The sequence below is a fragment of the Cervus elaphus genome, chromosome 27, assembly GCF_910594005.1.
Source record: "Cervus elaphus chromosome 27, mCerEla1.1, whole genome shotgun sequence".
Taxonomy (NCBI): domain Eukaryota; kingdom Metazoa; phylum Chordata; class Mammalia; order Artiodactyla; family Cervidae; genus Cervus; species Cervus elaphus.
The window spans coordinates 25,088,006-25,104,973 of NC_057841.1; the positions used below are offsets into that span (position 1 = coordinate 25,088,006).

General features: G+C 43.7%; 1 protein-coding gene across 1 annotated transcript in view; it reads left to right on the plus strand.

Annotated features, from left to right (window-relative positions):
* LOC122684741 overlaps positions 1-16,968 on the plus strand; it is a 48,616-nt gene that overhangs the window by 3,232 nt on the left and 28,416 nt on the right. The window contains exons 2-3 of the mRNA XM_043889051.1: positions 2,537-2,669; positions 4,923-5,264. Coding sequence (XP_043744986.1) covers positions 2,537-2,669; positions 4,923-5,264 — 475 coding nt within the window. The remainder of the gene's footprint in view (positions 1-2,536; positions 2,670-4,922; positions 5,265-16,968) is intronic.

The window sequence follows — 16,968 nt, forward strand, 5'->3', positions numbered from 1 at the left end:
ACCCTTCCCCTTTCCCTCTTCCTGATTATTATTACTAGTTCTGTATATCTGTGAGTCTGTTTTCTTTTTTGTTACATTCACAAGTTTGCTATATTTTTTAGGTTCCACATATAAGTAATATCATACATTATTTGTCTTCCATCTTCCTCTGTCTGGATTGACCTTACTATTATTATGAAATTTCCCTCTTTATCTATAATAATATTCTGTCTTAAAGTCTATTTTGTCAAATATTATAGATTCTTCTGATTTCTTTTTTTGGAAGGGTGGGTTAAAAAACCCATAACCTTAAATTTATCATCTTAACAGCTTTTAAATTGAATCATGTTAAGTATATTCACATTGTGCTACAGAGCTCTAGAAGTGTTTCATCTTACAGAATTGAAACTTTGCACACATTAAACACTAATTTCCCTTCCCCTTCTCCTTTGCTGTTGGAAACTACCTTTCTACCTTCTGTTTCTATGATTTTTGGCTACTTTAGATATTTTATGTGATTGCAAGTATACAGTATTTGCCCTCTTGTGACTGGCTTATTTCAGTTAGCCTAATGTCCTTAGGGTTCATCCATGTGATAGTATGTTACAGGATTTCCTTTTTTAAGGCTGCGTAATATTCCACCATGTAAACCACACCACGTTTTCTTTTTTTATTATTAATTTATTTATTTTAATTGGAGGCTAATTACTTTACAATACAGTAGTGGTTTTTGCCATACATTGACATGAATCAGCCATAGGTGTACATGTGTCCCCCATCCTGAACCCCCCTCCCACCTCCCTCCCGATCCCATCCCTGAGGGTCATCCCAGTGCACCAGCCCTGAGCACCCTGTCTCATGCATCGAACTTGGGCTGGCGATCTATTTCACATATGGTAATATACATGTTTCAATACTATTCTCTCAAATCATCCCACCCTCACCTTCTCCCACAGAGTCCAAAAGTCTGCTCTTTACATCTTTGTCTCTTTTGCTGTCTCACATATAGGGTCATCATTACCATCTTTCTAAATTCCACATATATGCATTAATATACTGTATTGGTGTTTTTCTTTCTGACTTACTTCACTCTGTATAATAGGCTCCAGTTTCATCCACTTCATTAGAACTGATTCAAATGCTGCATAATATTCCACCATGTAAACCACACCAGGTTTTCTTTATCTGTTTATCTGTTGATGAACACTTGGGTTGTTTTCATCTCTTGACTACTTTAAATAATCCTGCACTGGACATGGGTACGCCACTCTCTATGAGATCTTGCTGTGAAATCTTTTGGATATACACTGAGAAATGGGATTGCTGAATCATATCATAATTCTAGTTTTAGTTTATGTGGTAGCTCCATACTGTTTTCCAATATAATCGTACCATTTTACAGTTCCAACAACAGTGCACAAAGGTTCAAATTTCTCCACACGTTCACCAACACTTGTCACTGTCTGTTTTTGTGTGTTTGTTTGCTTTTTAGTAATGACCATCCTACTGGATGTGAGATGACATCTCATTGTGATTTTGACTTTCATAAGTCTTATGATTAGGGATATTGAGCATCTTTTCACATGCTTGTTGGCCACTTCAGATTTCTTATTCTTTCTGTTTGCGTAGTGTATCTTTCTGTCCTTTTACTTTTTTATATACTTTTATTTATTTATTTTTGGCTGTATTGGTTTGTTTGTTTGTTTTCTGCATGGGCTTTCTCTAGTTGTGGCAAGTAAGGGCTACTCTTCATTATAGTATGCAGGCTTCTCGTTGCAGTGGTTTCTCTTGTTGTGGAGCATGGGCTCTGGGGTGCTTGGGCTTCAATAATTGCAGCACAGGGGCTCAGTAGTTGTGGCTCCTGGGGTCTAGAGCACAGGCTTAGTACTTGTGGTACATGAGCTTTGTTGCTCCGAGGCATGTGGGATCCTCCTGGACCAGGGATTAAACCCATGTTTCCTGCATTGGTAGGCGAATTCTTGACCACTGAGCCACCAGGGAAGCCCCATCCTTTTACTTTGAATTTATTTCTTTGTAAAGTCCTTTTTTTCTTTTGGTAGTGAAAGTGATAATCACTCAGTCATGTCCGACTCTTTGCAACTCCAAGGACTGTAGCCTGCCAGGTTCCTCTGTCCTTGGAATTTCTCAGGCAAGCACTCTGAAGTAGGTAACCATTTCCTTCTCCAAGGAATCTTCTTGACCCAGGGATCAAACCTGGGTCTCCTGAATTGCAGGCAGACTCTTTACTGTCTGAGTACACAATTTGGTCTTGTTTTCTTTAGTTTTTAATCCAATCTGACAATCTCTGTCATTTAATTGGCATGCCTAGTGTATTTATATTTAATGTGATTATTGATATTAAGAAGAGCCATCTTTGAAGGATTAGAGGGCAGACTGTCCTAGGCAGCATAATGGCCCCTTGAAAGATGTCCATGTTCTGATCTCTAGAACATGTCCATATGTTACTTATGGCAAGAGGGCTTTCACCAATGGGATTAAGTTTACTGACTTTAAAATTTGAAAATTATCCTGGATAATCTGGGTGTGCCCAATCCAGCTGCACCTGGATTGAAGAGTGTGAAAGGAATTGAATTTGGAGCTTCAGGCTTTGAAGATGTAAGAAGGAAGCCTCAAGGCAATGAATGTGGCAGTGGAACTGGGAAAGATCTCAGCTTACAGCCAGCGGCAAGGCAGGAACCTCAGTTCTACAACTGCAAGGAACTTAATTCTGTCAGAAACCTGAATGATCTGGAAGTGGATTCTCCCCCACATCCTCTAGGAAGGAATGCAGCCTGTCAGTACACTGATTTTGGTCCAGTGAGACCTGCACAGGACATCTGACCTCCAGAACTGGAAGATAATAAATCTGTGTTGTTTTTAAGTTGCTAAGCTTATGGTAATTTGTTGTGACAGCAATAGAAAACTAATATGACACATATTTTGGAGTTCATCCTCTCCAAAATTCCTTTCTGCATTTCCACCTAACCTTCCAATTTCTTCTACTGTCCTCACACTCTGTTTTGTATCTCCTTCAAGCCAGTCAGGCTGCAGCACTCTTTAGCTGGAGTTGCTCATGGATTGCGTGTTTTGCCCTCATTAAAAATTCACATCCTCACAAATCTCAACAACTTCCATTCATCTTTCAAGTGTAGTCTTCTCTCCAGCTTCTGCTTTCTTTTGGTCAAGCCCTAAGGCCTCCAAATAATTTTTTTAAATCTTTCACTCAGATTTTAGAAATTTTATCTTCAGGACAATTAATCCACCATTACCAAAAACTAGAACCTCATTATGCTCTTCTGCATCTTTTTAAGTTTGTAATTTTCTATCATTAGAAAGAAAGGACACAAAAGGAGTGCATGGAATATCTTAATTTTTCTTATTTGCATTAGTTAGAAGGCCAAAAATTATTTGCCTCCCCTTAATATGGCACTTAAAATACAATAAAATTAATAAAAAGGAAAGTTTTCAAAAGTTTTCATATGGCAGGGGTAGGAGTTGGGGAAGAACAATGATCTTCATTCCATCCCATAGAAGGAAAGGCAATGCCAAAGAATGTTCAAACTACTGCACAGTTGCCCCATTTCACAAGCTAGCAAAGCTAATGCTCAAAATTCTCCAAGCAAGGCTTACACAGTACCTGAATCTAGAACTTCCAGATGCACAAGCTGGATTCACAAAAGGCAGAGGAACCAGAGATCAAATTGCCAACATCCATTGGATCATAGAAAAAGCAAGAGAATTCCAGTAAAATATCTACTTCTGCTTCATTGACTATGCTAAATAAAGCCTTTGACTGTGTGGATCACAACAAGCTGTGGAAAATTCTTAAAGAGATGGAAATACCAGAGCACCTTACCTGCCTCTGAGAAACCTGTATGCAGGTCAAGAAGTAACAGAACCAGGCACAGAACAATGAACTGGTTCCAAATTGGGAATGGAGTAGGACAAGGCTGTACATTGTCACCCTGTTTATTTAACTTCTATGCAGAGTACATCACGTGAAATGTTGGGCTGGATGAATCACAAGCTGGAATCATGATTGCCGGGAGAGATATCAACAACCACAGATAAGCAGATAATACCACTCTAATGGCAGAAAGCAAAGAGGAGCTAAAGAGCCTCTTGATGAGTGTGAAAAGAAGAGTGAAAAAGCTGGCTTAAAATTCAGCATTCAAAAAACTAAGATGACAGCATCCAGTCCCATCACTTCATTGGCAAATAGATGGGGAAAAAGGGGAAACACTGACAGATTTTCTTGAGCTCCAAAATCACTATGGACAGTGACTGGAGCCATGATATTTAAAAAATGCTTGCTCCTCAGAAGAAAAGCTATGACAAACTAGATAACATATTAAAAAGCAGAGACATTACTTTGTTGATAAAGGTCCATAGAGTCAAAGCCATGGTTTTTCCTGTAGTCATGTATATGGATGTAAGAATTGGACCATAAAGCCGGTGACTAAGCGTGGAAGAATTGATGCTTTTGAACTGTGATGTTGGGGAAGACTCTTGAGAGTCCTTTGAACAGCGAGGAGATCAAACCAGTCAGTCCTAAAGGAAATCAATCCTGAATATTCACTGGAAGGACTGAAGCTGAAGCTTCAATACTTTGGCCACCTGATGCAGAGAGCCAACTCACTGGAAAAGACCCTGACGCTGGGAAAGATTGAGGGCAGGAGGAGGACGACAGAGGATGTGATGGTTGGACGGCATCACCGACTTCATGGACATGAGTTTGAGCAAGCTCTGGGAGATAGTGAAAGACGGGGAAGCCTGGAGTGCAGCAGTCCATGGAGTCGCAGAGTCGGACACGACTGGGACTAAACAAGGAGGGAAGAAAACCTTGTTTATCGGTGCAGTTCCCTCCGTCACCAGCAGGGGGAAAAAGTAGTTTCCTTTTTCCGATGGATCCGGGCTCCTCGAGGCTAATTCCTTAACCAAAGGCAAAGAAGGGAAGAGCGCCGGGGAGAGCTCGGTCAGTGCTCGGAGGGGACTGGCCTAGAGCGGTCACTCGAAAGGCGAGGACCCGCGAAAGCGAGTATACATATTCCCAGCAGCTCTGTCTTTCCAGGCACACGGAGTAAGTTGGCTGGAACTCCCCGTGACCGCTCAGCCCGGCGTGCAGGGCTGCAGCGGCGCAAAGCCTGCTCCAGAGCGGCCGCAGCGGCGCGGGCAGGAGGGGTACCCAGGTGGGGCCGCGCGCCCTCCGCGGGGGGGCAGGTGAGCCCGCCCCCGAGTCCGAGAGGGAGCCAGGTGAGCGTCCGCCCGGGTCCGCCGGTGACCAGGTGAGCCCACGTCCTGGGACTCTGGGGTCTCGGTCGGAGTCGGGTCGTAGGACTCAAGCAGCCAGTAGGCAAAATGGGTTGAAACGGAGAGCGAAGCCGGCTGATGATTCGGGATACCTGCCTGGGCACAGTTGTATCTTGCAGAGCGGGGGGTCGGGGGGTCGGAAAGGACAGTCTTCTGCCAAGTGGATTCACAGTATTAGCCTTAAAAATAAACTCTGCACCTGAGAGGCTGTGTGTGAAAGGCACCAGAGAGTGGTCATTTTATTAGCGCTGCACGTTAAACATGCCCTGCCCTCCAGGACCTTGGCTAAAGTGTGTGTTTGGCGACCAGTTGTAGAGCCTGGGTCTGTGCTCCAGAATAACCGCGTGGGCAGGTGATGAGCTGCGGCTGAAAGGAAACAGCCTCACTTTAGGGGTCTTTAAGATTGAAAGTCAGAGGGTGCTGAGGCAACGAGAGAGGTTGGAGACGGAAAGCCAAGAGCAGAAAGAAGAGCAAAGGTGTGGGCAGGCAAGAAAAGGAACCGCGTGGAAACAGCCGGGTGGACCCCCCAGCTCGGTGAGGCTCGCGGGTTAGCCGCAGGAGTGTGTCAGGAATGACATGTGTCTGTTGAGAGCCTGACCCTGGACAGACGATTGGGGTCAGAGGAAGGAGGTCTTTGCTTAAGAACTCGCTGGTTATCGCTGGTTATCATGGTAGGAATGGAAACGTGTGAGCCTTGTCAGCAGCAAGTTTTCTTCTGACAGATAATCAAATGTACAGATTTAATTGGATTAGGAGATAAACTGCCAGGTGCTGTGTGTTTCTACACCCCGATGAACACTCAAAGAGGACTCTCTGGAAATGCCTTTCATGTAAATAATAATTAGAATTCAAGATTAAAAGTGTTGCAAAACAACATAAAAAATTTTTTATTACTGTCTTAATAATATTGCATGTAGCAGCAGTAGTACTCTAATTATATTTTAAAATATTTCAAGAATGTGTTCTTTTTAAGATAGCTAATTACAAGTTTAAAATAGACAGGATTCTAAAATATTCCAATCCTCTGAAATATATGCAAAAAGTCAAACAAAACATTTGCCAAGCTCTACATGAAAATGAGTGAAATCATAACATAGCCAAGTTCAGCTACTTTTCAGAAGAGATGTATTATGCTACAATGCAGCCATTTCCCCTGTCCTTGTATTTGAGGGTTGAGGGTTGTATTTGTTATTGCAGATTTGATCAGTGTGCCCCAGTTAGGCCTGCGATACCTGTCTGTCCTTCCCACTTCTCAATTTACTAGTCCTAGGGTCCTCCTAGGCACAGCTGTTAAAAAAAGCAAAACAAAACCAATCTTGTGTTTTAAAACTTGCCTGTTTGCTTGGCATTTAAGAAAATTTGAAACAGGGAACATGAATCAACCCCAATTATTGGCGAAGGGATCGTTTGGCTGAAATTGCAGGCTTGGAGGAGGAGGATGTGGTGACCCTATTCAAACTTTACATACTATTTCTTTCTAAATGTTGAGGAATTCAGGATAGGTACTCAAACATCGTTTTGGCTGAAAAGCATTAAAGTCTTTTTCTCAGGCATGGTTTACATGGAAGTATTGATATCAAAGAATTTCTTAGCACTTTCTCATAAGCCCCAGTGAGTGATGTCTAGCAGCTTTGAGGCACAAAGTGTTTGTCACTAAACCTTTACCTTGAATCTTGCCTGAGTATATTTTATATGGCTAAAATGGAATTTGGGCTTCCCTAGTAGCTCAGTTGGTAAAGAATCTGCCTGTAGCGCAGGAGACCCTGGTTCAATCTCTGGGTCGGGAAGATCCCCTGGAGAAGGAAATGGCAACCCACTCCAATATTCTCGCCTGGAGAATCCCATGGACAGAGGAGCCTGGTGGGTTACAGCCCATGGGGTCACAAGAGTTGGACACAACTTAGCGACTAAACCACCAAAATGGAATTTAGTGATTAATCAGATTTTGTGTTATTAGTTATATTAAAAAAAATAAGAAATATTGTGTTGTGGACTCTGTGATTTCTTCTATTGGCTGTTCCCATTGAACCTGTGTCACTGATAAAGCCAAATAATCATTGCTTAGGTAAGATAGAGATCTATCTATTTTTTAATGTGTAAATATTCTGGAAGTCGGCAGTCTTTGGTTGTTGCAGCAGCTCTGCTGGTCTCACCAGGGACTTAATGTCCTTCGTTCTTTCTGTTATCCTCAGTGTGTAGCTCCCATTTTCCAGGTTGCCTCGTGGTTGCAAGATGACTGCCAAAGTTCCTGTTGTCACATCCACCTTCTAGGCAAGAGCAAAGAGGAAAGGGAGAAGGGCAGACGGCACCTGGTAGCTAAAATTCAACAACTTCCACTATTTAGTGACAAGTATCTTGCCTGTCTATATTTTGTGGTATATTATCCACAAAGATGGCTGCCAATAATTCTTGTATGCTCGTGTCACCAGGCTTCCCTGGTGGTCCAGACGGCAAAGAATCTGCCTGCAATGCAGGAGACCCAGATCCGATCCCTGGGTCAGGAAGATCCCCTGGAGAAGGAAATGGGCAACCCACTCCAGTATTCTTGCCTGAGAAATTCCATGGACTGGGGAGCCTGGCCGGCTACACACAGTACATGGGGTTCCAAAGAGTTGGACGTAAGTGAGTGACTAACGGTTTCAGTTTCCTGTCGCTTTGCCCATCAAGGAGTGGAATCTATTTCTTTTCTCCTTGTGTGAGGGTTGGCCCTGTTACTTGCTTTGACCAATAGAAGGCATTGAAAGGCCTTACTAGGCTTTACTGTTTCTTGGGATCCAGCTGCTGTGTAAAGAGGCTTGGACTAGACAACTAAATGCTAAGCAATCACTTGAAAGGAGGCCCGGCCAGTCCCCAGTTATTCTGTCTACCCCAGCTGAGGTATCAGTCATGTGCATTAAGCCATCTTAGTTGTACCAGCTCCAGCTTAGCTCTAGCAGATACCACGTGGAACGCAAGAACCACCCAGCTAAGCCCTGCCAACCCACAGAATTGTGAGAAATAATAATCACTGCTGAATTGTGCGGAAACACAATTAGCTGGCCTCCTATCTGCAAATGCCAGGATGGCCAAGAAGTGAGGTTCATTAGTTGGGTCCTTGGTTGCCTTGAACATGGTAGAAGTCTGTTATCATAGAGGAAGGGGATGGCTAGCCCCGTGGGGGAGGGGAAGGAATAGTTGTCCACAGTCACCAGGTGCCTGGTGGCAGCTTGGGACAGAAGAGCCACTGATGGGATCTCAAGAGCAAGGTCCTATGGGATCATTACTCTCGGACTTTGGCATAAATGGGATTGAACCACCCAGGTGGGCTCTGCCCCTGTTTGGCCTTGTCCCTCTTTCTCTGCTCCAAAGTTCTGTCCTGAGTGATGACAGGCTGCCCCAGCCCCGTCTCTGTGCACCTTGCGAGCTGGCCGCTCCCCTCTGCTGGCAGACTGCCTGGCTCCCGTTCTCAGGGAGGAGGCCTGACTGAACCAGATCTCCTTCCAGCGAGCCTGCTGCCCAGTCCCTGCTGTGCTGGGAGTTGGCTGCCCATCCCTTCCCCCAACGCCTTCCTCCCTTACCCAGTCAGCCATGGCCCTTGAGTTCTGGAAGAACTGGATCAAGTCCTGGCTGCACCCTTTTCTGGCTGTGTGATCCTGAGCAGGCTTTATTGCTCTACCTCAGTTTTCTCATCTGTGAAATGGGATTGATGGTACCTGCTTTGTAGGGTTATTGTGAAAATTGGAGAGAGTGCATGTGAATAGTAATGTGTGCTCAGTAAATGGCAGCCATTACTGGTGTCTTAACTTACAGAAGCTACTGTGTGCTCCCTGTGTGGAACTGATGATCTTGGAAAGTTAGCTATTGATCAAACAATACTGTCCCATAGATGTCTGTCATAAAATGAGAATCATTTCCACTGAAAAATTTATTTTTAATCCTGTTACTACATTTAAAAACTTCAAATTTCAAAACTTTTCTTTTTCAAAACTTTTTTCAAAATCATGGATTGAGAGGAACATTATCTAATGATATACCAAAGTTAGCCCAAAGTCTCCCCATAATGTATTGTCTGTGCCTGGTTTTACTCTGTTGGGGGTGAGTGGAGAGATTGGAAGTGTGGGGTGTTTGTTCCTTTGTGCTCTGTGACACGTGATCGCCCAGTGCAGCTTTCAGGTGGGGCTTAGACTGCCCCCCTGGGACAAAGGCAGCTTGAGAGAAAAAGACAGTGACATCTGGGTGCTCTTGAAAACACACTTTGAATTTGTTTTAAGCTGTGTCTTAACCAAAGGTAAGTTGTGATCTTCCATGTGGGGAGGGTCTTAAAAATATTGTAGAGTGGATTTTCTCATAATTGCTTATGTAATAGCTATGGGCAGGGATGCTGCAGGGTGTTGATGCCTGTTTTGATATTTTTTGTAGCTGTTTATAGTGAGGACAGGCTTGCCATTCTGCTTCTGATGGACCTTTAAAATTACTGCTTGCATTATATATTACTTCCATAAAGACGAATTCCTCATAGAGGACTTTTTGCCCTTCCTAGATTGTAAAACACTATATAAATGTAAGTATCACTATAATTCTTTAAGTTAGACACACCTTTACTAGGTTATGACATTTCTTTTTATAACACTTGAGGGTCAAGTGGTACCACACGTAGAAACTGATGAGTAATTTCGTGAATTTGAAGCTGACGTGGGCTCTATAATCGCTAGGCAGGGTATCCATTCACACCTTAGTGCAGTATATTGGTATGAGGCAAGGAAAGCAATTGCTCTTCCTAAAACAGCTTTTAACTTATTTATAAGCTAATCTACTCATATAAGGTTCAGACAGCTCAGGAGGGTACAAGACCTCCCTCCTAATAACGCCCTCCACCGCCCACCAGAGGTAGGCATCCACGAAGAGTCTCATTCTCCAATTAGCAATTTTTTCTGTGTATTAACAAACATACACACGTGTGATTTATTTCTGTTTTAACGCAAATGGTGTCATGCTGATTGTTTTGTCATCTTTTTCTTATCTCTAGGCCTGGAGTGTGTTTCTACTGCAGCATACATACCTCCATTTCATTCTTTGTAACTGCTCCCTAGCATCCCCTTGAATGTCAGGACCACGACTGACCAATCCTATATGACAGGCATTTCCAAATAGGCTGTATCTAAAACTAAATACTTAACTAGACTTTTTAGAGTGTTGTTAAAACAATTTTTACTAGACTTTACTTTTTACAGCAGTCTTAGAGTCACAGCAAAATTGAGCATAAAGTGCAGAAATTTCCCTTATAACCCTGTCCTTTCTTCCTCCCACTGACGCCCCCGTTATCAGCAGCCCTCACCAGAGTGGCATGTTTACTACAACTGATGAACCTACATTGACACATCCTTACCATCCGAAGCTTGCAGTTTACATTAAGGTTCATTTTTGGTTTTGTACATGACGTGGGTTTTTATAAATATATAATGATATGTATCTGCCACTACAGTATCATACAGAATAGTTTCCCTGTCCCCAAAATCCTCTGTCCTCTGCCTAGGCATTCCCCCTCCCTTCATTTCCTGACCACTACTGATCTTTTTACTGTCTTTATAGTTTTTCCTTTTCCACAGTGTCATATACAGCAGTCTTCCTTATCAGAGGGAGATACATTCCAAGACCCCCGGTGCATACCTGAAACCTCAAATAGTATCAAGCTTATGCTAAGTTTCCTCCTGTACTGATGGGCTGGTCCCAGGACTAGTGTGAGTACACTAGTCCAAGGATGGTTCACGTCCCAGGAGGACAGAGCAGGACGACATAAGGTTTCATCACGCTACTCAAAACAGCGCACAGTTTAAAACTTCACCTCATTTGGGTAAAATAACAAGGAGTGCTAGATCATTTGGTAAGGGTATGTTTGGTTTTATAAAATAACTGCCAAACTATCTTCCAAAGTGTCTCTACCACTTTGCATCCCCACAGCAATGAATGAAAGTTCCTATTGCTCCACACCCTTGCTAAAATTTCTTATTGTCAGTGTTTTGGATTTTGGCCTTCTGATGAGTATGTGGGCTTGCCTGGTGGCTCAGTGGTAAAGAATCCGCCTGCCAACGCAGGAAACTCAGGTTTGATCCCTGGGTCATGAAGATTGCCTAGAGAAGGGCATGAAAACCCACTCCAGTATTCTTGCCTGGGAAATCCCATGGACAGAGGAGCCTAGCGGGCTACAGTCCATGGGGTGGAAAGGACTTAGACACAACTTAGTGACTAAACGATACCGCTGCCAACACGAGTGTGTAGTGGTATCTCGTTTCCATTTGCAATTCCCTAACAACATATGACATTGAGCATCATTTCATGTGCTTTATTTCCATCTCAGTAACTTCCATGGTGAATTATCTGACCATATCTTTTGCTTATTGTTTAATTGGGTTGTTTATTTTTTTTATTGTTGAGTGTTCTCTTCAACAGTTCTATACCAGGGAATATCTTTGGCAAATATTTTCTCCCTCTCTGTGACTTGTCTTCTCATTTTCTTGACTAGAATTTTTTTAACTACTGAAAAAATCATGTCCATTGTACCAAGTGTTACAAAGCAGAGATATATTCAGAAAAACTCAATAATCATCCCTGTCTCTAATTTGTACCATTGGCAGTGACTAATCTGAACAGTTTGATTTGTAACCTTCTGCACCTTTCTCTTTGCTCAAATGTGTTCATGTGTGTGTGTTTATGAAAATGTATATGGTTTTCCACCCTATATTTTTGTTCAAGAATAAGCCTCTTCTCTATACATTTCTCCATAATTTTCTTTTATCCCTTCCTGCTAAACAATTTACCATTGGTGTATTTCTTGGCAAATATGTATACATTTAACATTCTTTTTCATGACTGTGCAATATTCATTGGTACAGATATAATAATGTAGTCCACCATTTCTTTATTGTGGATATTGAGGATGTTTCCAGTTTTATTTTTTTCCCATTATAAACAATGTTGGCGCTTTCATTCTTGTAGGATAAGTTCCCCAAAGTGGGTCTCCTGGGTCAAAGGTGATTTGTATTTCTAATTTTATTGCATATTGCCAGAGAACTTTCCAAATGATTGTAAGAATCTATACCCCCACGAGCAATGTGTAAGAAGTGCATTCCCCCACATCCTCGATGCTGGATGTCAGTCTGTAAAACATTTACCCATTTGTTGGTGTTGCTTTAATTTACATTATTTTTATAATTAGTGGCCCTGGGTAGCTCAGGACAGGTGTGTGGGTTGGTTGTTCATATCCTTTGCCCATCTGGTTAATAGGCTTTGATGTTGTTGTTGTCATTCCGTCACTCTGTCGTGTCTGACTCTTTGCGACCCCATGGACTGCAGCCCGCCAGGCTTTTCTGTCCTTCACCATCTCCTGGAGCTTTCTCAAACTCATGTCCATTGAGTCGGTGATGCCATTCAACCATCTCATCCTCTGTCGTCCCCTTCTCCTCCTGCCTTCAATCTTTCCCAGCATCAGGGTCTTTTTTAAAGAGTCAGCTCTTTGCATCAGGTGGCCAAAGGATTGTAGCTTCAGCATCAGTCCTTCCAATGAATATTCAGAATTGATTTCCTTTAGTCCAAGGGACTCCCAAAAGTCTTCTCCAACACCATAGTTCAAAAGCATTAATTCTTCAGCACTCAGCCTTCTTTATGGTCCAACTCTCACATCCATACATGACTCCTGAAAAAACCATAGCTTTGACTATATGGACCTTTGTTGGCAAAGTAATCTCTGCTTTTTAATATGCTGTCTAGGTTTGAAATATCTTTTCTTCTAAGGAGCAAGCATCTTTTAATTTCATGGCTGCAGTCAGCATGCATAGTGATTTTGGAGCCCAAGAAAAGTGGCCTTTAAAAGGCTGGAGAAGGACAGACTAGAACAGAGAAGGCAGTACAGACACCAAATCTGTGGTGTCAAAGGGTAGAATCACATCCTCTGGGCAGTTGCCATTATTACAGTAGGATGGTGATGCTCACCGTTAGCACCTCCTCCAAAAGGTCCGTATAGTCAAAGCTATGGTTTTTCCAATAGTCATGTATGGATGTGAGAGTTGGATCATAAATAAGCCTGAGCACTGAAGAATTGATGCTTTTGAATTATGGTGCTGGAGAAGATTCTTGAGAGTCCCTTGGTTTGCAGGCAGATCAAACCAATCAATCCTAAAGGAAATCAACCCTGAATATTCACTGGAAGGACTGATGCTAAAGCTGAAGCTCCAATACTTTGGCCACCTGATGTGAAGAGCCAACTCACTGTAAAAGACCCTGATTCTAGAAAATATTAAGGACAGGAGGAGAAGGGGGCGACAGAAGATGGGATGGTTAGACAGCATCACTGACTCAGTGGACATGAATTTGAGCAAACTCTGGGAGATGGTGAAGGACAGGGAAGCCTGGCGTGCTGCAGTCCACAGGGTTGCAGAGAGTCGGACACAAGGGAGCGACTGAACAATAACCGCCACCTACCTGTGTGTCCCTGGGTCACCACTCGGGCTTCTGGACGCACAGCTCCAGGGGCCATGTTCAGCTGGTGAATGGACAACAGAGGGAAGCGAGTCCCCAGGCTCCCAGGATTGTGCCCCTGAGCTATGCATTGCCAGCACTCATGAGGTGTACCATGACCTCCGTGTGATTGTTGGTTGGCCATCTTTTCAGACTCCATGCTTACTAAACTTTGATCCTCAAAGCCTAGTATAGTGCCTGGTACATCATGGGGCCTAATTGAAAGTGCCAGCTGATGGAATGAATAAAAGTATCTGCAAGAGCTGACAGGCCCCAGAAAGCGCTAGGTGAAGGTGATGGCTTGTGAGTGTGTGTCTGTACATGAACATCAGGCATGAGGGTCGGTCTTCGGGTAGGGATTGCTGCTCGGAAGCTCAGCCTGGACATGGAGGAGAGGCGTCCCACAGGCCAGAGGACTCCGCCCCCACCCTCCTGTTTTTTTACTCACTTCTATCTAAGATGTGTGTGTGGTCGGTCACCCAGTTGTGTCTGATTGTTTCTGATCCCATGGGCGACTGTAGCCTGTTAGGCCCCTCTGTCCGTGGAATTCTCCAGACAAGAATACTGGAGTGGGTTGCCAGTCCTTTCTCCAGGGGATCTTCCCAATTCAGGGATCGAACCCGGTCTCCTGCATTGCAGGCAGATTCTTTACCATCTGAGCCACCAGGGAAGCCCCCATCTAAGACAGTGGCCCCTAAGACCCCTCTCTGTTGTTCTCTCTCTGATTTTCTGTAGGAGTCACAGTCCTTTTCTGAGAACACCTTTTCACCCACAGCTCGAGGGCTTTTTGTACACAAGGTTAAGGATTGCGTTACTGGAAGTCAATTATTCCCCAGAGTATTTCTCCCAGGGACTGTGGGTGTGCAGGCCAGCCCTTGACTTATGTGTGGTTTGAAGGGAACTGGCTGATCCCCAAAGACCGAGCTCAGAACAATCACAATAAGCTCTTACGGGAAAAGGAGCTAAGTGTGTATAGGTGGGTGGGAGTGGGAGAAGTGCAAGGTGAGTGGGGGGGGGGGGTTAGAAGTTGAATGGACAACAAAAGCCATTTAATTCATTTGTTAATTTTCTCCCATTCATTCATGAAACAGATTTTAGACACGTTCAGGATTCTCAGTCTTTTGGAGGTCAGGAAATTCTCTCGGAATTGGGTGAAAGCTATTGACTTCTCTCTTGAAAGCACCCCCTATATACACAAAAGGCTTATATACAGTTTGCTGGGGGCTGGGGAGGGGGCGTCATCAATTGCCAGAGACCTCTAAGTTCCTTGGTTCTTTGCCTCTGGTCTCAAAGGAGGAAAGTTATCCTAGAGGTATCTGACTTCTTAAAGGACTATTACCACATTATAATTACTTTTCTTCCCCCAAAGCTAATTAAAGCTCCCACAAAGCATTGAAATTTACTGAGTTGAGTCACGATGGAACTGTAAGGAGGCAAGGGATAGAAGTGTCTGTTGCCAGAAGCATATGAATGCCAGGTGAAGATTAGAAAAACCTTACAAGAAAGATAAAAGGCAGAGTTTTCGCTTTGAACCTGAAAATCATCCACGCTACGCAGGAGTGAGTGGCCGGAGTCAAACCCGACAAAAACAAACGAATTCAGAACTATAATCATAGGCATTTAGAGCTGTGGGGGCTTCTCATGAGGTGAATGATCCATTTACCCTCAGGGCATTCTTGTACATTTATTCCATGCTTTTGTCATGTTTTCCTGTCCTGCGCCTCAACATCCTCTTTATCATCATTTGATAGGAAAAGGCTTTGCAGGGCACCTGTCCCCAGAGGCCAAGAACCCTTCTTGTGAAGGCAGTAAGACTGAGGCTGGTATAACCACGAGGCCAGAAAAGGAAGCTGGGAGGTTGGGTAGGGTCTTCCTCTCCATGGAGGGGCCCTTGGCTTCCATCCTGAGGTTTTCAAAACGTTCTCCTTGACCGTTGAGTCAAAAAGTCAAAAAGCAGGGCTTGACCGTTGAGTGTGACTCTTCTCAGAGAGGTCATTTCCCGAGGATTTGATTTTCTTTTCTCAACTGTCAGTAACACCTTGGATATCCAGGGTCTCTAAACATGAGCTTCCTAGATTAACAAAGTCAATCCTTTATATCCATGGATTCTGTGCCTTTGAACAGATATCATTCCAGAAACACAACACATGTTCTCTCCTTACTCAACTGAATGGACTGTCTTGTTTCAAGGAGATGGAGAGTGACCCCGGCAACTGCTGTCTGTTAATTCCCTGGGAAGGAGCTCAGGTGGGCTTAGAAGAGTTCCAAGCAGTGGCCTCCTTGCCACGTGGCCTCTTCACCGAAGAGCAAACGCAGGTGTGAGACTGCATACCTGGAGGCAATTTAATGTGCCTACTTTCTTCAAAAAGCTCTCTTCAAAATGTGATATGCCTGTTCTCTTCAAAAAGGCAAAATCAGTCTTTCCCTGCAATGAACAACACTTTTTTTTTTTTTTTAGTTTCCCAACCAGGGATTGAACCCCAGACCCTGGCAGTGAGAGCACAAAGTCCTAACCTCTGGACCACCAGGGAATTCCCAAGAGCACTTTCTTCAGTACCAGAAAACTGCACCTTTTCCTTTTTCTCTGCCATTATCCTTAGATTTTCCGCTGGTATCCCTGTCTCTTATTTATGCCTCTACCACAGCGCATCTCTTCAGCCCACCTCACTCCTATTGAAGTGGCTAAAATATGCAGGAGAGCCATCTCTCACAGTCTTCAGGTTTTATCCAAAGCTCACCTTCTGAGCTGAGTGCACTTTTGCTGACATACACAAGGCTACAGGTCTTCCGCAACTTCCTCCATATTTTTTTTTTTCCTCACTGAATTCCAAGCACAGGAAATATTAGAAATTGGGGCTTTAGCATTTTGAGGCTGAAAGTCTTATGGAGTGCTGTGTCAGTCATTAAGCTGTGGTCTCTCAGCTGCAAACCCATGTTGTGCTGGGCGCTGGGGCAGGGGCCCTGCAAACTGCATTCTAGCTTTTCCTGCAGACACCCAGTTCAACTCAGTTCAGTCGTGTCCAACTCTTTGCGACCTCATGGACTGCAGCACACCAGGCCTCCCTGTCCATCACCAACTCCTGGAGCTTGCTCAAACTCCTGTCCATTGAGTCAGTGATGCCATCCAACCATCTCTTCCTCTGTTTTCCCCTTCTCTTCCTGCCTTCAATCTTTCCCAGCATCAGGGTC